At 41.6% G+C, this 21,897-nt stretch overlaps 2 protein-coding genes across 2 annotated transcripts; both read right to left on the bottom strand.

Annotated features, from left to right (window-relative positions):
• Positions 1–3,502: 3,502 nt before the first annotated feature.
• LOC109873901 (olfactory receptor 1-like) lies at positions 3,503–8,055 on the bottom strand. The gene is made up of 7 exons (XM_031809388.1): positions 7,969–8,055; positions 7,422–7,609; positions 6,819–6,871; positions 6,057–6,278; positions 5,769–5,885; positions 5,446–5,640; positions 3,503–3,952 (listed from the first exon to the last, which is right to left on the bottom strand). The coding sequence occupies exons 2-7, from the start codon at positions 7,566–7,568 to the stop codon at positions 3,694–3,696; spliced, it is 993 nt and encodes a 330-aa protein (XP_031665248.1). The 5' UTR covers positions 7,569–7,609; positions 7,969–8,055; the 3' UTR covers positions 3,503–3,693.
• Positions 8,056–11,381: 3,326 nt separating this feature from the next.
• LOC116358296 (olfactory receptor 10G7-like) lies at positions 11,382–13,687 on the bottom strand. The gene has a single exon (XM_031809471.1). The coding sequence runs from the start codon at positions 13,525–13,527 to the stop codon at positions 12,577–12,579; it is 951 nt and encodes a 316-aa protein (XP_031665331.1). The 5' UTR covers positions 13,528–13,687; the 3' UTR covers positions 11,382–12,576.
• Positions 13,688–21,897: the final 8,210 nt, after the last annotated feature.

Genomic DNA, 21,897 nt, shown 5'->3' with positions numbered 1-21,897 from the left:
CAGCCACTCCTGGGCTACAATACCTATTTTGCCAATTGGCCAGGAACCCTTTTACTGCCGGTTCGAAGCCCCACCAATCCTTCACGACTGGACTACCGATGGGTTCTTCAACTGGCTAAAACATTGCGATGTCCCCTGAATGATCATCTGCTAGCATGCTAGCCACGGTCCTCTAGCTGTCTAGAGCATATTGGACTGTTAGCTGAATATGTACATCGGCCAATTTCTTGTGCCACTATACCTATTTTGGCAATTGGACTGGACCCCTTTTACTACACGGAACCCTGCTTATCCATCACGACTGGACTACCGACGTAATCTGCCCAAGTTTTTTTTTTTTACCAACAGGCCCCTCCGTCATCACGGAGGGGCCTGCTAGCCACGGGCCGCTAGCTGTTTAGAGAATATTTGGACTGTTAGCGGAAGAGACCCATCGGCCAATTTCTTGGGCCACTATACTGTATAGTACATACTATATACTATATATATTTTGCCAATTGGACTGGACCCCCTTCACTAAACGGAACCCTACTAATCCATCACAACTGGTTTGCCAACGTAACAGCACGAGGAGGCTCCGCATGAGGAGGCTATAACAGACTTATTTCGTCGCGACGTCCCTCTAAGGCCCTTCTGCTAGCTTGCCAGCACCGGCCCGCTAGCTGTCTAAATCGCCGTGTCTCTAGCCAGCCTAACTACTCACTGGACCCTTATGACCACTCGGCTATGCATGCCTCTCCCTAATGTCAATATGCCTTGTCCATTGCTGTTCTGGTTAGTGATTATTGTCTTATTTCACTATAGAGCCTCAAGCCCTGCTCAATATGCCTTAGCTAACCCTTTAGTTCCACCTCCCACACATGTGGTGACGTCACCTGGTTTAAATTATATTTCTAGAGTCAATATCTCTCTCATCATCACTCAATGCCTAGTCTTACCTCCACTGTATTCACATCCTACCATACCTTTGTCTGTACATTAACCCTTGGATCTATTCTATCGCGCCAATAATCCTGCTCCTTTTACTCTCTGTTCCGAACGTACTAGACAACCAGTTCTTATAGCCTTTAGCCGTACCCTTATCCTACTCCTCCTCTGTTCCCCTGGTGATGTAGAGGTTAATCCAGGCCCTGCAGTGCCTAGCTCCACTCCCATTCCCCAGGCGCTCTCATTTGTTGACTTCTGTAACTGTAAAAGCCTTTGTTTCATGCATGTTGACATTAGAAGCCTCCTCCCTCCTTCTTTATTCACTACTTTAGCACACTCTGCCAACCGGATGTCCTAGCCGTAGCTGAATCCTGGCTTAGGAAGACCACCAAAAACCCTGAAATGTCCATCCCTAAACATTTTCCAACAAGATAGAAATGCCAAAGTGGGCGGAGTTGCAATCTACTGCAGAGATAGCCTGCAGAGTTCTGTCTTTCTATCCAGGTCTGTATCCAAACAATTTGACCTTCTACTTTTAAAAATCCATCTTTCCAGAAACAAGTCTCTCACTGTGGCTGCTTGCTATATACCACCCTCTCCCCCCAGCTGTGCCCTGGACACCATATGTGAATTGATTGCCCCCCATCTATCTTCAGAGCTCATGCTGCTAGGTGACCTAAACTGTGACATACTTAATAACACCCTGGCCATCCTACAATCTAAGCTTGATGCCCTCAACCTCACACAAATTATCAATGAACCTACCAGGTACAACCCCAAACCCGTAAACACAGGCACCCTCATAGATATCATCCTAACCAACTTGCCCTCCAAATACACCTCTGCTGTCTTCAACCGAGATCTCATCGATCACTGTCACATTGCCTGCATCCGTAATGGGTCTGCGGTCAAACGACCACCCCTTATTACTGTCAAAAGCTCCCTCAATCACTTCAGCGAGCAGGCCTTTCTAATCAACCTGGCTCTGGTATCCTGGAAGGATATTGACCTCATCCCGTCAGTAGAGGATGCCTGCTTATTCTTTAAAAGTGCCTTCCTCACCATCTTAAATAAGCATGCCACATTGAAAAAATTTAGAACCAGGAACAGATATAGCCCTTGGTTCACACCAGACCTGACTGCCCTTGACCAGAATAGCCCCCGTGATATGCAACTTTTCAGGGAAGTTAGGAACCAATTTACACAGGCAGTTAGGAAAGTAAAGGCTAGCTTTTTCAAACAGAAATTTGCATCCTGTAGCACAAACTCAAAAAAGTTCTGGGACAGTGTAAAGTCCATGGAGAATAAGAGCACCTCCTCCCAGCTGCCCACTGCACTGAGGCTAGGAAACTCTGTCACCACTGATAAATCCACTATAAAGCATTTTTCTACGGCTGGCCATGCTTTCCACCTGGCTACCCCTACCCCGGTCAACAGCCCTGCACGCCCCACAGCAACTCTCCCAAACCTTCCCCATTTCTCCTTCACCCAAATCCAGGTAGATGATGTTCTGGAAGAACTTCAAAATCTGGACCCCTACAAATCAGCCAGGCTAGACAATCTGGACCCTCTCTTTCTAATATTATCTGCCGAGATTGTTGCAACCCATATTACTAGCCTGTTCAACCTCCCTTTCGTATCATCTGAGATTGGAAAGCTGCCGCGGTCATCCCCCTCTTCAAAGGGGGAGACACTCTAGACCCAAACTGCTACAGACCTATAAAAGTTTAACTCTTATGGATCCCGTCGCGCGCCAATCCCTTTAGATCGATTTGACAACATCCAGTGAATTTGCAGTGCGCCAAATTCAAAAACAGAAATACTCATAACAAAAATTCACAAAACATACATGGCTAATACATCAAAATAAAGCTTAACTTCTTGTTAATCCATCCGCAGTGTCAGATTTCAAAAAGGATTTACGGCGAAATCATGTGATTATCTGAGGAAAGCACCCTGCATACAAACATGAAAATCATATTTCAACCATCCAGGTGCGACACAAACGTCAGAAATAACGATATAATTGATGCCTTACTTTTGAAGATCTTCTTCTGTTGGCACTCCAAAATGTCCCAGAAACATCACAAATGGTCCTTTTGTTCGATAAATTCCTTCTTTATGTCAATTTATTTGGCGCATTTGATTCAGAAATCCACTAGTTCCAACTCGCCCAACATGACTACAAAGTATCTAATAAGTTACCTGTAAACTTGGTCCAAACATTTCAAACAATAAACAAGCCAATAACACAATAAACAAGTGAATGACACCGTAGAAAAAAGAAAGTCTACATACAGTGTGTGCAAAAGGCATGAGGAGGTAGGCAATAAATAGGCCATAGGAGCGACTAATTACAATTTAGCAGATTATAGTAGAATGCATCCCCCAAACAACTACCCCGGGCCATCCGAGCCTGGTTCCTCTCTAGGGTGTTAATCCTTCTAGGGTGTTAATCCTTCTAGGGTGTTCATCCTTCTAGGGTGTTTTTACTGGTTCTAATGTATTGCTTCTACTTCTGCTTGCTGAACACTTTGTAAAACTGAGATGTAGAAAGGGCTATATTTGATTTGTATTAGGGTTTTATCCAGCCTTTTTATTATGACATTTTCTGTATGGCTTTAAAGGCATATTGACAATAATATACATGTTTAATTTAAGAAAAACATTATTTTTAATTTAATTGAAACAACAATTAGCAGTATATCTTACACAGCATATCAATCAAAAACAAGTCAAATAGAGATATAAATAAATAGTAACACTTCATGTTGATTGGTTCAGCACCACAGCTCTCTGTGCTCTTCTTTTACTAAGCAGTTTCTTGGCCGATTCCTTAAACTCCTCTGTCTTCAGAACATATATGATGGGGTTGAGCATGGGCGGCAGCACCGAGGTCAGGGAGAGGTTGATGATCCGGGCGTTGGTTGGTATGATTGAGTGAAGGAAGTATGTGAAATTAACAGGCAGGTAGAATATGGCTACGAGTATCAGGTGTGAGGTACACGTCTTCAAGGCTCTGACTCTGAGAGAGAGAGAGAGAAAGAAAAGGAGAGAGAGAATGAGAGAGAGAGAAAATTAGAGAAGGAGAGAGAGGGAGAGAGAGGAAGAGAGAGGAAGAGAGAAGGAGAGAGAGGGAGAGAAGTAGAGAGAGAGAAGTAGAGAGAGGGAAAGAGAAGGAGAGAGATGAGAGAGAGGGAGAGAGAGGGAGATAGAGGGGGGGAGAGAGAGAGAGACAAAGAGAGACAGAGAGAGAGAAAGAGAGAGAAAGAGAGAGACAGAGAGAAAAGGACAAAAGTGTCAGTACAGTGAGGTCATCATCTATCCAGGTCAATGACATTCTCAGTATTTACAACATTTATCACTAGAACAACATACACTATATATACAACGGTATGTAGACACCCCTTCAAATTAGTGGATTTGTTTATTTCAGCCACATCCAGGTGTATAAAACTGTATAAAATTGAGCCCACAGCCATGCAATCTCCATACACAAGCATTGGCTATAGAACGGCCTTAATTAAGAGATCAGTGACTTTCAATGTGGCACTGTCATAGGATGCTTCCTTCCAACAAGTCAGTTCATAAAATTTCTGCCCTGCTAGAGCTGCCCCGGTCAACTGTAGGTGTTTTATTGGAAATTGGAAATGGTGGCAACACAAGCTTACAGAACGGGACCGCTGAGTGCTGAAGTGTGTAGTGTGTAAAAATCTTCTGTCCTCACTACTGAGTTTCAATCTGCCTTTGGAAGCAATTCACTTTTCTTCTGGAGCTTCATGAAATTGGTTTCCATGGCTGATCAACTGCAAACAGCCTGAAATCACTGTGCGCAATGCCAAGAATCTGGGTTTGGCAGATGCCAGGAGTACGCTATCTACCCCAATGCATAGTGACAACTGTAAAGTTTGGTGGATGACGAATAATGGTCCATGGCTGTTTTTCATGGTGCGTGCTAGGCCTCTTAGTTCCAGTGAAGGGAAACCTTTACACTACAGCATACAATGACATTCTGGATTCTGTGCTTCCAACTTTGTGATAACACTTTGGGGAAGGCCCTTTCCTGTTTCAGCATGACAATACCCAAGTGCACCAAGCGAGGTCCAAACAGAAATGGATTGTCGAAATCAGTGTGGAAGAACTTGACTAGCTTGCACAGAGCACCTTTGGGATGAACTGAAACACTGACTGCGAGCCAGGCCTATTCGCCCAACATCAGTGTCCGACCTCACTAATGCTCTTGTGCCTGAATGGAAGCAAGTCCCCGCTGCGATGCTCCAACATCTAGTGAAAAGCACTCACAAACGAGTGGCGGCTGTTTCAGCAGCAAAGGGGGGACCAACTCCATATTAATGCCCATAATTTTGGAATGAGATGTCTGATGAGCAGGTGTCCACATACTTTTGGTCTGGAGTGTATATCTGAGGCAGCACAACAATCAGTATCAGAGCTATATGTTTAGGTATATAAACAAAATATCTGGCTAAATCTCTGACTCTGATCAGTATGACTTCTCACCTGTCCTGGGGCAGTGTGATGGTGAACAGGGCGTGTGTGATACAGATGTATGATGATATGATGAAGACCATGGGGAGAAAGAGGACTGTAGAGATGAGATATGCCATCACTTTGTTAGGGACCACATCAGAACAGGGGGCCGCCAGACGGTACAGGGGACCGTGGTCACAGAAGTAGCTGTTGATCACCAGAGACCTACAATACAATACATCTTCATTGTCCATATGTTACAGTGATCAACTGATCATTTATTTTTACAGCACCCGGCCCGGGATTCAAACCGGGAACCATTCGGCAACAGGTTCACCTCCTCAGCCACCTACCGGCAGAAGGAGAGACGGGTGATAAGGCACACAGCCAGCAACATCAGGAACACAGCAAACGCCCAGGCAGCACCCGTCAGCTGGAACATGGACCTGTGAGTCACCATCATATGGTATCTATATGGACAGTGGAAAGAAGCTGTTATCAGGGATTTTAGATGCAGTGTATTCATATATCAGGTTGAATTGTCAGTGAAAGCAGAAACATTATTATCACACAAGGGGCAATAATGAAGGCCTTTTGAATTGTATTTTTTGAATTATTAGATTTGATGTATTATCTGAGACCTGAGTGGGCAGCAGATGGCCACCAGTCTGTCGTAGGAGAGGATGGTGAGGTTGAAGGACTGCATGTTGAGGAAGAGGAAGATGAAGAAGAGGCTAGCGAGGCACTGGTTGTAGGAGATGAGCTGTCTGCTGAACAGGAACGTATCCAGGAGCTTGGGGACCATGGCAGTGCTCCCACACACGTCTGTGAAGGCCAGGTTGAACACAGCAACGTACTTGGGGCTGTAAGGGTAAGATCCTGACTTGATTATCTCCATGGGGAAAATGTTGTTTATGCAACAAACACAGGACATAGACAATTACAGAGAAGGTAAATACAATCAATCAGTAAAGAAGTAGACAAAAAGTGGAGATCCTAAACATCTTTACACTTTCATCTGTAATGTGTAAGTTATCAACTATAGACCATCCGGCTGAACCTAATGGTGGTTTTCATTCAGAATCAACTATAGACCATCCAGCTGGACCTAATGGTGGTTTTCATTCAGAATCAACTATAGACCATCCAGCTGAACCTAATGGTGGTTTTCATTCAGATGCCTTATTGAGAGGCAGGCCGGTAACCAGGGATACAGTTGTAATCCCGAGCTGATGGGGGGAATCTAAAAGGAGTGAATTAGCAGCCAGAGCCCCTGTGCTACTTCAGCTTGTGTTGTGTGTGTTGTGGTTCATCTGGTTGGGTTCTGGAACTGCAAAAATACAGTCCAATAAAGGTAGAATTCTGCTGTATTATTACCACTGAGATAAAAGAGGACTGATTACCTGTGGAGACTGTTGTCCATGTAGATAACCATCATGACGAAGGTGTTGCCCACCTAGACCCAATACACACACACACACACACACACACACACACACACACACACACAGACATACATACAGGAGGAACCATGACTCATAATGTAAATACAGGTCAATTAATTTTTTCACTTTTCATTTTTCACCTGTTGACTATGGGCGCAATAGGCCCCCAGCTGAAATGATACTGCACCATACCAGGTTTTCTTAAGTTCAAAAAACATATACAAGTGTGATTTCGATAGGAAAGTGAAACCTTTTCTAGCTTATCAAGTGGATCAACTTGCTGACGATGGCGATACGTAACTCCCTGGACCAGAGCTAGTTTGTAACATCCTGGACTACATCTAGTTTGTAACAGACTGGACCAGAGCTAGTTTGTAACAGACTGGACCAGAGCTAGTTAGTAAAAGACTGGACCAGAGCTAGTTAATAAAAGACTGGACCAGAGCTAGTTAGTAAAAGACTGGACCAGAGCTAGTTAATAACAGCGTAGACCAGAGCTAGTTTGTAACAGCGTAGACCAGAGCTAGTTTGTAACAGCGTAGACCAGAGCTATGGACTAACCAGAGAGATGATGTATACGAAGCAGAGGAAGATGTAATAGTACTCCATGTGGGGGATGTCGATGAAACCACTGATGAAGAAGTAAGGGGGTCGGATAATGGTGTCAATGTTCTCTGTCTGGTTAGGGTCAGAGGTCAGGTAACTCATCCTGGTGGTGTTATCAGTGATTCCTCCTGGCTCGTAATAATCTGTGGAAATATAAAATAAATACATTACTGTTGTTTAATTCACCTGTTGAGACATTGCAATGGGTGAAACATCATCAATACAAAGGCAAATATCCAAGTTCAAATGTCTATTTTTAATGTAATTATATTTAAAAAACTAAGAATACAATGAATTTAACTGACAACAAAGTACAAAATAGAATCCATTTGACTTCTACCTCAGATACAGTTAAACAATTCTAATGAATAATCCAAGGAATAGCACTGGAAAGGTGATATTGGTTTCACGTTCCCTCCATTAGAATAACTCTTACCTGTTGAACCCTCATACTGTATAGTCTAACATGGTACAACTACATACTGCAGAAACTAAGTCTTACCTCGTCTTACCACAGACTTGATCCAAATGTCTCTCTTCAGTAGTCTGGTGATGTGTGTTGGGCTGAAGAACAATTTGTGGTGTTGGCTCTGAGTCCACCTCAACTGTTATACCTGCAGCCTCATGGTGAATCTGTAGTAGGATGTCCCCTGTGGGCCACCGTACTTGTGTATGACATGCCTAGATTGAGTGAAGTAGACGTGTCAGAGATTAATACCCTTGCTGTTGTTGTTGTTGTTGTCATAGGACACAACTCATTGCCCTTCTGGAACTACCAACCACACAGGCTGAGAAGAGAGAGGAGGGAGCTGATAGAAAGATGAGGAAAGAGAGAGGAAGGAGGAGAGAGAAAGAGGAGAAAGGAGAGAAAAAGAAAGTAGAAAGGAGAGAGAAATAGGAGAGTTGACCATTCAGATCTCATCAGAGTTCAATTTTTAATGTTTTGGTAATTGTGGTAATTTTAATAATTTAGCAGGCACTCTCATCCAGTTGAGCTAATGAATTGAGCTAATGACAGTAGCGTAAAGTACTTAAGTGAAACTACTTCAAGGTGCTAATTAAGTCGTTTTTTGGGAGTATCTGTACTTTCCTTTAATATTTATATTTTTGACTACTTTTACTTTTACTTCACCACATTCCTTAAGAAAATATTGTACTTTTACTCCAGGATGATTACTAGACCTATATCTCTCTGTAGTATTATAGAGGATGATTACCAGACCTCTATCTCTCTGTAGTATTATAGAGGATGATTACCAGACCTCTATCTATCTGTAGTATTATAGAGGATGATTACCAGACCTCTATCTATCTGTAGTATCACAGAGGATGATTACTAGACCTCTATCTATCTGTAGTATTATAGAGGATGATTACCAGACCTCTATCTGTCTGTAGTATTATAGAGGATGATTACCAGACCTCTATCTATCTGTAGTAGCATTGAGGATGATTACCAGACCTCTATCTATCTATAGTATCACAGAGGATGATTACCAGACCTCTATCTACCTGTAGTATTATAGAGGATGATTACCAGACCTCTATCTATCTGTAGTATTATAGAGGATGATTACTAGACCTCTATCTATCTGTAGTATTATAGAGGATGATTACCAGACCTCTATCTATCTGTAGTATTATAGAGGATGATTACTAGACCTCTATCTATCTGTAGTATTATAGAGGATGATTACCAGACCTCTATCTATCTGTAGTATTATAGAGGATGATTACTAGACCTCTATCTATCTGTAGTATCACAGAGGATGATTACCAGACCTCTATCTATCTGTAGTATTATAGAGGATGATTACCAGACCTCTATCTATCTGTAGTATTATAGAGGATGATTACCAGACCTCTATCTATCTGTAGTATTATAGAGGATGATTACTAGACCTCTATCTATCTGTAGTATTATAGAGGATGATTACCAGACCTCTATCTATCTGTAGTATTATAGAGGATGATTACTAGACCTCTATCTATCTGTAGTATTATAGAGGATGATAACCAGACCTCTATCTATCTGTAGTATTATAGAGGATGATTACTAGACCTCTATCTATCTGTACTATTATAGAGGATGATAACCAGACCTCTATCTATCTGTAGTATCATAGAGGATGATTACTAGACCTCTATCTATCTGTAGTATCATAGATTATGATTACCAAACCTCTATCTATCTGTGAACACATGAGTCTCCCACTGAGTTCACAGTCAGTCTAATGAGGACCGGCTTGTCCACATAGCTTAGAAACGCTCTCTGTAAATGAGAGAAGGAGAGCGAGAGCAACTCATGTGTAAGCAACAGGCCAAACCCAGCTAAAATCAGACGTTCCCACAATTTTAGAGAACGTTCCCTTAAGCGTCTCATTACGTCATTAAGTAACATTTTCATTGGAATGTTCCCGTGATGGGCAAGGAATTTTATCAAGAGACCAATTCCTTCCTGTCAAATAGAACTTACCCAGAACATGAACTTGCCTGCCTGCTCATTTGATCAATGCTAAATCCATTTGATTGATAACTAGAGATATGCTAACTGTTGACAACATAGCTAGCATAGCTAGCTAGCAAAGTGATTCACATTTCTTGCTAGTTAACCAATTGACACCTGCATCTGTAGCTGTAGCCACCGAAAAACGATATGGGGGGGAAAGTCATTCACCCACTTGTCCAAGGACATGACATCCTCCCTAGCTAACATTAGGCCTTGTGTGTTTAGCTTGCTAAATAAATATCTACATAAATAGATAAGCTAGCCTATTAGCCACATTACTCTGTCATGGAATTTTGAGTCAAATTTAACCAACTATTAAAACCTCATATGGAGGTTAATTTTGTAGTTTATCCTGGGAATTTTATATATTTATATATCTGTTTTTCATATCTGCAAAGTAGTGAAAACGCTGTCCGTTCGACTTTAAATTGTTGAGATAAGTAAATCAAATCAATGACGAGAGAATAGTCAAATGATATAAGTTGTAAGTTGAAAAAACTATCTATCAGCACTATGTGTGAGTACATACATAGAAACGTTCTTTCAAAGTTCCCATGAAACGTGTCTAGAACATTAATATCTTATATTATGAGGACATGGTAACCATGTCCTGTATATGTTCGGTAAACATGGCAACCATGTCCTTTATATGTTCAGTAAACATGGTAACCATGTCCTGTATATGTTCGGTAAACATGGTAACCATGTCCTGTATATGTTCGGTAAACATGGTAACCATGTCCTGTATATGTTCGGTAAACATGGTAACCATGTCCTGTATATGTTCGGTAAACATGGTAACCATGTCCTGTATATGTTCGGTAAACATGGTAACCATGTCCTGTATATGTTCGGTAAACATGGCAACCATGTCCTGTATATGTTCGGTAAACATGGCAACCATGTCCTTTATATGTTCGGTAAACATGGTAACCATGTCCTGTATATGTTCGGTAAACATGGTAACCATGTCCTTTATATGTTCGGTAAACATGGCAACCATGTCCTTTATATGTTCGGTAAACATGGTAACCATGTCCTGTATATGTTCGGTAAACATGGTAACCATGTCCTTTATATGTTCAGTAAACATGGTAACCATGTCCTGTATATGTTCGGTAAACATGGTAACCATGTCCTGTATATGTTCGGTAAACATGGCAACCATGTCCTTTATATGTTCGGTAAACATGGTAACCATGTCCTGTATATGTTCGGTAAACATGGTAACCATGTCCTGTATATGTTCGGTAAACATGGCAACCATGTCCTGTATATGTTCGGTAAACATGGCAACCATGTCCTGTATATGTTCGGTAAACATGGTAACCATGTTCACACACACAACAGTCAGGTATTATCAGTACTGTAATGGCTTACAGATTGCAGTGACACTGATGACGCTATGACACTTACAATGGATTGTTTTTATTGTTACTAAGCTTCAATAAAATAAATAGAGCTATTTCATTAACAACAATGCACAGTGACATAGTGGTCTTCTCACATATAAACATGACCCATATTTTATATTTCTTTGTGTCTGTAACTTTAAATGTATTTTTGTAAAAGGATCCTTTAAATGAGACCAAACTCTTTGGTCCTGTGTGGCTCAGACAGACCTCCCAGGATGCATCTCAAATGGCACCCTATTCCCTATATAGTGCACTACTTTTGGTTCCTGGTCACCTGGCACTATAAAGGGAATAGGGTGCCATTTGGGACAGAGGCCCAGTCTCCTCTTGTCTTCCAGCTTCTCCACTGCATCCCTGTAGTCCTCAATAACCAGGTCCTGATTCAATGAATGCAACCAATCATTATTAATAGACATTAACCACTACGCTGGTGGGGATTGTGACCTACTAAAACTGTGTAGCATATTATAGCTATAATTTCTTGACTTCATTTTTATATCACTTTATTCAGAGGGCCTGTGGATTCATTGATAAAGAGTCAGGTTACAATCAAGCTCCTTTCTATAGATGAGTCCTTCCCAACTAGCAGCAGCACCAACTTTAGTTGCACAACAACATGTTATCTCCATCACTTCACTTCTCTGTCATTCACACATCTCTCATGTGAAACTCTTCTCACTCGCAGATGAGTATGGGAAAGGTACTTTCAGAATAAAACCCAGACATACATGACGTAGGCCGTCATAGTAAAAAAATAATCTGTTCTTAACTGACTTTTCAAGTTAAATAAGTATATATAAATAGGGGTTATATAATCAAATCAAGTTTATTTGTGATTTTCACAGGACATACGTTATGTACACTATAACGTACATTGAAATTCTAACTTGCATGTTTAACTCTCGACATTGCAACAACAATAAAAAAAAGTATGTTGAATATTTAGTGTAATAAAATAAAACCATTTAGATATCTTCAGGTGTAATGTAACGTGCTGACAGAAGAAGCCGGAACTATTTAAACCTTGGATTGTGGTTATTCAACAGAAATTCAATCTGATCTTTCTTGAAGACGAAGCAACTCTTAAAGGCAACGTAAACGCTGCTGATGTGAGCTGAAGTGGAAATTATCTTTAAAACCTTTAAACACACTGATTTGAAGTCACAACATAATACTTTTCACTACCTCATTTCATCACTGCCGTTCTTTTCCTAGACAGTATCTGAACCAATCTCTTTCTAATCTCCTTGGTCTTCAGACAGTAGACTACTGGGTTGATCAGAGAAGGTAACAGCGTAGCTATAATCATTAAAGCATTACGCTCCGTCAGATTCAGCCTCACCCCTATCCTCGTCAACAACACAGAGACTAACTTGGGAGCGTAGAAACAGAACACCACAATGATGTGACAAATACAGGTATTAAACACCTGCACTCTGCTCTCGTTGTTTGGCAGTCTCAGTACTGTGTAGATCAGATTCACGTATGACAGCAGAATGAATGTGAGCTGTGCACCAACCAACCACAGACCCAGGATGGTGGGAAGCATCCAATAGGGTTCAGGGTTGACACAGGCAGCTCTGACCATAGCAGGATAGTCACAGAACATATATCTAATGATGGGCTGGCAGTATGGAAGGCTGTCTGCCTGAGCTGCTACTACCCCCATGACCCCTAACCCTATCAGCCAGGTAGCTGTGATCAACAGGAAGAGCCTTGGGTTAGTCAGTATGCTGTGGTACCTAAGAGGAGTGCTGATAGCGATGGTTCGGTCCAAAGCCATCAGGGACAGGGCCAGACACTCTTCGATGTCACCCAGGTGGTAGATGTACATGCTTGATATGCAGGAGTAGTAAGAGATGGTTTTGACCTCGCCCAGCAGGACAGAGATCATGGTGGTGCTGGTGCTGGAGGTGAACATGATGTCCACCACGGCCAGGTTACAGATGAGGAGGTACATGGGCGTGTGCAGCCGTCTGTCCGTCAAAATGATGCAGATGTTGGTGCTGCTTCCCAGAAGCACAAGGAAATAGGTGATGAAGATGAGGAAGCCCAGGAGCTTCTGGTGAGAGAGGTGGTCGAAGCCTGTGATGGTAAACTCCTCCACATTCTTCCCAGTGAAATTCACTGAAGACATCCTACACAAGCATCAGCCTACACAGACATAAAGATGATATATAAACACAACAACTCTATAGTTAAACTAAGACACTAACAAGTGGTGACACAAGTCGTACGATCAAATCCCTCTATTGAAACTAGCTGAGTAGACAGAACTCTACAACCCCTAGGCTGTGTACTGCGACACTGTGAAGCTGTCGGCACTTATACATTAGGTGACCAACCCACGTGGTGAAAAGGAGGGGGAGGTGTTTCCCAAATAACAGGTCAGGACCCACTGGGAGGTGACAGCCTATTGGTTTTGAATCATGGCCTCAGTTTTGGTCTTAGATATCATTATTTGTAAACCTATATAGTTTGACATAAGAACATTTTTTAAAAACCATCACACTTTATAGTCAATGATCAAAAAGTCATCCACCAATAATACCACTGTCATGTTCTGACCTTAGTTCATTTGTGATGTCTTTGTTTTAGTATGGTCAGGGTGTGGGTTGGGTGGGTTGTCTACGTCCCTTTTTCTATGATTTGGGATTTCTGAGTTTGGCCTGGTATGGTTCTCAATCAGAGGGAGCTGTCAATCGTTGTCCCTGATTGAGAACCATACTTAGGTAGCCTGGTTTCACTTTTGAGTTGTGGGTGATTGGTTCCTGTGTCTGTTTCGATTTTCGTTTGTTCACGTTGTTATTTTGTATTTTTAAAGTGTTCAGTTTTATATATTAAAATGGACACTTAGCACGCTGCGCATTGGTCCTCCAATCCTTCCTACTACTCCTCTTTGTCAGAAGAGGATTACAATTGTGGCAACCACAGATTGCAACACTACTGGCTTTCATCTCTCCTCTCTAATCAGGGAATGACTGTTGAATACCCATCAGTGAATTACCACTAAGAAAAAAGGCCAGCAGTACTGTGGATGTAGACTCCTAGATCTGAATACATCTCCTTAAGTGAGTGGTATCGTATCTCTGGGGTGTAAACACCTTCAGACCACAGGTTTAATCATTAGACGCTGTGCTATGCTATGCTATGCTATGCTACACTTTCTCTGGGGCTCAACACCTACAGTCCCCAGGTCCAGAGGTCTAATCATTAGACTAATGGTTTCCCTCTCTTATTAAGGTTAATAAACATCATCAGGGAACAGTATTACCACTTCCTCATTGAATTGATAGTCCCACTGAGCCATCCAACTGGCTCCATGTGGACAAAGATACAGTAGATGATATGCAATGTATACGCTATCTCTAGATATACCCAGGCTATTCACACAAGGAGGTACAACTTCGATGGCCCCACCTGCTTCGTACTGCAAGAAAAAACTATGACTATCAGATTGTAATGTATTTCAAGGTAGTGGTAAAAGTGAAAACATACAGTTGAAGTCAGAAAGTTTAAATACACCTTAGCTAAATACATTTAACCTCAGTTTTTCACAATTACTGACATTTAATCCTAGTAAAGATTTCCTGTCGTAGGTCAGTTAGGATCACATCTTTATTTTATTTTACATTCTTCTGAAATGTCAGAAGAATATTAAAGATAATTATTTATTTTAGCTTTTATTTCTTTCATCACATTCCCAGTGGCTCAGAAGTTTACATACGCTCAATTAGTAATTGGTAGCATTGCCTTTAAATTGTTTAACTTGGGTCAAACGATTTGGGTAGCCTTCCACAAGCTTCCCAAAATAAGTTGGGTGAATTTTGGCCCATTCCACCTGACAGAAGTGGTGTAACTGAGTCAGGTTTGTAGGTCTCCTTGCTCGCACACGCTTTTCCAGTTCTGCCCACAAATTTTCCATTTGGAAGACCCATTTGCGACCAAGCTTTAACTTCTTGACTGATGTCTTGAGATGTTGCTTCAATATATCCACGTAATTTTCCTACCTCATATTGCCATCTATTTTGTGACATGCACCAGACCCATCCTGCAGAACAGCACCCCCACAACATGATGCTGACTCCCCTGTTCTTCACAGTTGGTGTTCTTCGGCTTGCAAGCCTCCCACTTTTTCCTAGAAACATAACGATGGTCATTATGGCCAAACAGTTGTATTTTTGTTTCATCAGACCAGAGGACATTTCTCAAAAAAGTATGATATTTGTACCCATGTGCAGTTGCAAACAGTAGTCTGTCTTAATTATGGAGGTTTTGGATCAGTGGAGTCTTCCTTGCTGAGTGACCTTTCAGGTTATGTTGATATAGGACTCAATTTACTGTGGATATAGATACTTTTGCAACTCTTTCCTCCAGCATCTTCACAAGGTCCTTTGCTGTTGTTCTGGGATTGATTTACAATTTTTGCAGCAAAGTACATTCATCTCTAGGAGACAGAACGCATCTCCTTCCAGAGCGGTATGATGGCTACGTGTTCCCATGGTGTTTATACTTGTGTACTATTGTTTGTACAGATGAACATGGTACCTTCAGGCATTTGGAAATTGCTCCCAAGGATGAACCACACTTGTGGAGGTCTACAATTGTTTTTCTGAGGTCTTGGCTGATTTCTTTTGATTTTTCCATGATGTCAAGCAAAGAGGCACTGAGTTTGAAGGTAGGCCTTGAAATACATCCACAGGTACACCTCCAATTAACTCAAATTATATAAATTAGCCTGTAAGAAGCTTCTAAAGCCAATTTTCTGGAATTTTCCAAGCTGTTTAAAGGCACAGTCAACTTAGTGTATGTTAACTTCTGACCAACTGGAATTGTGATACAGTGAATTATCAGTGAAATAGTATGTATGTAAACAATTGTTGGAAAAAATACTTGTGTGTCATGCACAAAGTTGATGTCCTAACCAACTTGCCAAAACTATAGTTTGTTTAACAAGAAAATTGTGGAGTGGTTGAAAATGTGTTTTAATGACGCCAACCTAAGTGTATGTGAACTTCCAACTTCAACTGTACATTTGGGCCTAACATTGTGGCCTAAAGACATAGGCCCCCACTTCATCTTAAGCATGGTGTAGCTAACAACAGTTCCATCATCACCTGCATGGCTACCTGTAAACAGGTGAGGTGGTGACTCAGGATCCCAGGTCTACCAACACTCTAATTAGGTCTCTGATGAACACCTGTTTGTTGAGCCTGAGTCTGAGGAGAGTGACAGGGACACTAGACCTGATGGGATTACTGCTTTGCTGTCATACAGCTTGTTACTGTACACTCATTAGGAGAGAGAGAGCCAGAGACAGAGTGAGAGAGAGAGCGAGTGAGAGAGAGACTAACTCATGTGTAAGCAACAGGCCAAAGCAATGGGTTTAGGCAAGCTAAGTAAATATTACTGCTAAATGTAAATTTGCTGAATCTTGCCAAAAGACTGTTTATCCATCTCTCTACATTGTCCCTAAAACACCCAACAGTTAGTGGGTTGGTAATATGTTCAACACTGTGACATCAACCTTCTCATAGGATCTGATGTCACTCTGTACAGAGTTAACAAATAGGAAGTCATCAGAGAGACAATTAGAATGTTGATACACCTGAGAAGAGTGTTTACAGGTAGACAACTTAGGCTGGGGAGAGTTAGGACGTTTAGGGTCAAAGGGCTACAGAACAAGGTCAATGCAGGTCAGCACTTTTGTTACTACCTTGCATGCTGTCTACTGCAAATCACTTGAAAATAAAGTACTGACAATGTAGAACTAGACAAGGTTGTCCCTTCTCCCCCCTTTTATTCACTATTGTGAAAAGCCACTGGTCATCTCAGTCCAGGTCAATGACAACATAAGGGAAGTGAAACAGAAGGACATTCAGGTCATTGAGAACATATCAGGAGCTGTTCCAGAGGGCTCAGGCAGTGGTCAGACAACATTCCCATTTCAGAGTAATGAGTGAGTGATGCCATCCAGTCAGTGCCATGCTGGCACATGTCCATTGGCGGATTTAGGCACAGGCGACATGGGCATCCTGCCGGGGGGCAGCATGTGATGCCTGCTAAAATAAATTAAATAATGATATATATATATATATATATACAAATAATATCCCGAATGGTGACATATGCGCGATCGGTTTTATATCGCTCATTTGCACGTCACGTCAATGATATCATGTCACCGTGTGGGACTGTGGGTCAATTAAACTTGTCGGAGTGGGTGTCCTGATTCTAGTTTCTGAGCTTAGCAGGCAAGGTCTCCCACTCAGAAGTATGAGATATGGAGTGGGCGGGGTTAGGTTGACCTCAGGTCACTGGAAGCCCGAGGTAGCCGGAGCAGGGGAATCTATCAAATAGAGCACCTCAAACTTTGCTCAGTACTAATGCAATTAGTTGTGTAATTTAGTTTGTGTGTTTCTTGTTTGAAGTGTGATAGTGTAATCCTCTTCTTTATAAGTGTGTTATCTATTTGTGTGATACAGGATTTTTGCAATTTAGTTATATTTGTGTGTTTTTTGTTAGCAGTAGGGTAATAGTGTAATAATTCGATACTCTTTAACATTTGTATTTATATAATACAATTTGTTTCTGTTTGTCTTTGTTACTTATTTTGTATATATATATGAGTCTTATTTTTTAAATATATTTATATTTACATACTTTTAAATGTTATGATTATTTATTTGTGTTGTTCCAAATGTCAACAGATGGAGGACTGAAGAGACTGAAGAGTCCTCTGATGTCTGAACTGGGAGGGACATTATATATATTTATATAGTTTTACATTTTATGATTATTTATTTGTGTTGTTCCAAATGTCAACAGATGGAGGACTGAAGAGATGCTTTTGATATGGAGTCCTCTGCTGTCTGAACTAGGAGGGATGTTTCCCTCAGTATTAATTTGATACAAGACATATCTGTTACTTTTTATCATCTTTGGTTGTGGATGGGTGTGTGTTGTTTCCTATCCTATCCCTTCCTATTTGGGGCGGCAGGTAGCCTGGTGGTTAGAGAGTTGGTCTAGTAACCGAGAGGTTGCAAGATTGAATGCCTGAGCTGACAAGGTAAAAATCTATTGTTCTGCCCCTGAACAAGCTGTGTACATTTTATAGACTCCAAGAATTCCTCTGTCTTCCTCTGTCTTCCTCTGTCTTCCTCTGTCTTCCTCTGTCTTTAGTGAGTATATGAATATTACATATAATCTCATTGGCCAATTGCTTTTAGGTACACCACCCTGTTCACTAAAACACCATCCCGTTCGCTAAAATGGTTGGCTCCTAAACAAGTGAGTCATGTGGCCGTGGCTTGTTATATAAAGCAGGCAGACAGGCATTGAGACATTCAGTTACCGTTCGATTGAACGTTAGAATGGGCGGAACGAGTGACCTAAGCATCTTTGAGCGTGGTGTGATCTTCTGTGCCAGGCGTGCAGGTTCCAGTACCTCCGAAACCAGGGGCGAAACTTTGGCTTTAGAGGTGGGGGGACATAACCTGGTGGGGGCTCTGGGGCTTCCTCCATCAGTATTTTTTGGCATCTAAAGCTAATATCCTGCATTTCTACACAATCTAATATGACCCTTTTTTTGGGGACACTTTTATTGTAAATAAGAATAGAATATGTTTCTAAAAACGTCTACATGAATGGATGCTTCCATGATTATGTATAATACTGAATTAATCGTGAATTATGATGACTGAGAAGGTTATAGGCTCACTGATTGTAATGGTGAGAGGTTAGCATATCTTGGGGGTGTGATGTTGTGTAGAGACAGACTGGAGAGTCTTGAAGAAATAGACAAAGAACATGCTACTGAGACAGACCTGGTTGGAGATGTACTGCTTCTCAAACAGAAAGGTCTCTATGAGATTAGGGATGAGACACACAGGTCTGTCAGGTTGAAGACTACGACGTCCCTAAGTTGAAGATAACAGAGTTTATAACAACGTCGGTGAGAAAACTGTTGAAAGTGAACAGATTCATAGGACCAGCGCTATAACTAAAATAACATATCCAGGCTGCTTGTTAAGAAATTATACCACATTTATGCAAAGAGTTATGTGACATTAGAATACTTGTGTTACTGGAGCTAACAACGTACTTGGCCGTGTGGAGGTTCCTGGCCAGGTAGATAACAGCCATGATGGAGTTAGCCATGACCGTCACGGCATAGACCAGACACTAAAACACATGATAGTATTTGATGGAAACTGTTGATGTAGAAATATCACTGGCGTTTTGAATGTAGCAGTGTAAGAGATTAGGACTGACTGCTCGTAAGCCATGCTCCAGGAATCTAGGGGGGCCCTGTTTATAGGATGTCAATGGTGAGGTCATCATGCAGGGGTTGGCTGACATACACGTATCTATCTATATGGTAGCTTCTCTAGCCAACAGGGATGGACACTCACCTGGGCCAAACACTCCCCTGGGTGTCAACAGGTCAACCCTTATACTGTAAGAGATATTATAGTAGAATGCATCCCCCTAACAACTACCCCAGGCTTCCCATCCGAGCCTGGTTCCTCTCTAGGGTGTTCATCCTTCTAGGGTGTTTTTCCATCTAGGGTGTTTTCCTTCTAGGGTGTTAATCCTTCTAGGGTGTTCATCCTTCTAGGGTGTTTTTTCTTCTAGGGTGTTAATCCTTCTAGGGTGTTCATCCTTCTAGGGTGTTAATCCTTCTAGGGTGTTAATCCTTCTAGGGTGTTAATCCTTCTAGGGTGTTAATCCTTCTAGGGTGTTAATCCTTCTAGGGTGTTCATCCTTCTTGGGTGTTTTTACTGGTTCTAATGTATTGCTTCTAATTCTGCTTGCTGAGCACTTTGTAAAACTGAGATGTAGAAAGGGTTTTATAAATAGATTTGATTTGTATTAGGGTTCTATCCAGATTTTTTATTATGTAATTTTCTATATGGCTTTAAAGGAATATCGCCAAAATAATATAAATATTTAATGTAGAAGAAAAACCATTTTAATTTAATTGAAACATAATTCACTATGGCAGATACAGTATATCTTACACAGCATATCAATCAAAAACAAGTCAAATAGAGATATAAATAAATAGTAACACTTCATGTTGATTGGATCGGCACCACAGCTCTCTGTGCTCTTCTTTTACGAAGCAGCTTCTTGGCCGATTCCTTAAACTCCTCTGTCTTTAGAACATATACGAAGGGGTTGAGCATGGGCGGCAGCACCAAAGTCAGGGAGAGGTTGAATATCCGGGCGTTGGTTGGTATGATTGGGTGAAGGAGGTAGGTGATATTAATAGGCAGGTAGAATATGGCTACGAGTATCAGGTGTGAGGTACACGTCTTCAAGCCTCTGACTCTGAGAGAGGGAGAGAGAGACGGAGAGAGAATGACAGATGGAGAGAGGGAGAGAGAGAGAAGGAGAGGAGAAGTGTCAGTACAGTGAGTCATAACCTATCCAGTTCAATGGCATTCTCAATCTTTACCAGCCTTTCTCACCATAACAAGTCCATCACTCTAACATACACACACTGTACAGTCTATACAAAAGAATGTGGACACCCATTCAAATGAGTGGATTCAGTTATTTCAGCCTCACCCATTGCTGACAGGTGTATAAAATGGAGCACACAGCCATGCAATCTCCATTAACATGCAGTGGCAGCAGTAGAATGGCCTTACTGAGGAGATCAGTGACTTCCAACATAGTACTGCCATAGGATGCCACATCTCCAACAAGTCAGTTCATCACATGTCTGACCTGCTTGAGATACCCAGCTGAACTGTAAGTGCTGTTAATGTGAAGTGGAAACGTCTAGGTGTCACGATCGTCGTATGAGTGAGACCAAGGCCCAGCGTAGTAATGAATGAATTAATGAAACACTTAACAAAACCAACAAACGACACGTGAAACTATACAACTTAGTGCAGACAGGCAACTAAACATAGTCAAGATCCCACAACACAAATTAGGAAAATGGCTACCTAAATATGATCCCCAATCAGAGACAACGATTAACAGCTGTCTTTGATTGGGAACCATATCAGGCCAACATAGACATACAAAAAACCCTAGACATACAAAAACTAGAGTACCCACCCTAGTCACACCCTGACCTAACCAACATATATAGAAAAACAGAGATATCTAAGGTCAGGACGTGACACTAGGAGCAACAATGACTCAGCCGCGAAGAGGTAGGCCACACAATGTCACAGAATGGGGCCGACGAATGCTGAAGCATGTAGAGCGTAAAAATTATCTGTCCTCAGTTGCAACACACGCTACCTAGTTTCAAACTGCCTCTGGAAGCAACATCAGTGCAATAACTGTCTGTCAGGAGCTTCATGAAATGGATTTCAATACAATGGAGTATACGCACACAAGCCAAAGATCACCATGCGCAATGTCACGCGTCAGCTAGAGTGGTGTAAAGCTTTCCGCCATTGGACTCATTGGAACAATGGAAACCGGCAGTCCGACGGATGAATCTGGGTTTGGCAGATGCCAGGAGAACGCTACCTGCCCC

Source organism: Oncorhynchus kisutch, linkage group LG29 (genome assembly GCF_002021735.2).
Source record: "Oncorhynchus kisutch isolate 150728-3 linkage group LG29, Okis_V2, whole genome shotgun sequence".
In the NCBI taxonomy this organism is placed as follows: Eukaryota; Metazoa; Chordata; class Actinopteri; order Salmoniformes; family Salmonidae; genus Oncorhynchus; species Oncorhynchus kisutch.
Note: the sequence above shows the minus strand (reverse complement) of the source record. Positions and strands in the feature narration are given on the sequence as shown.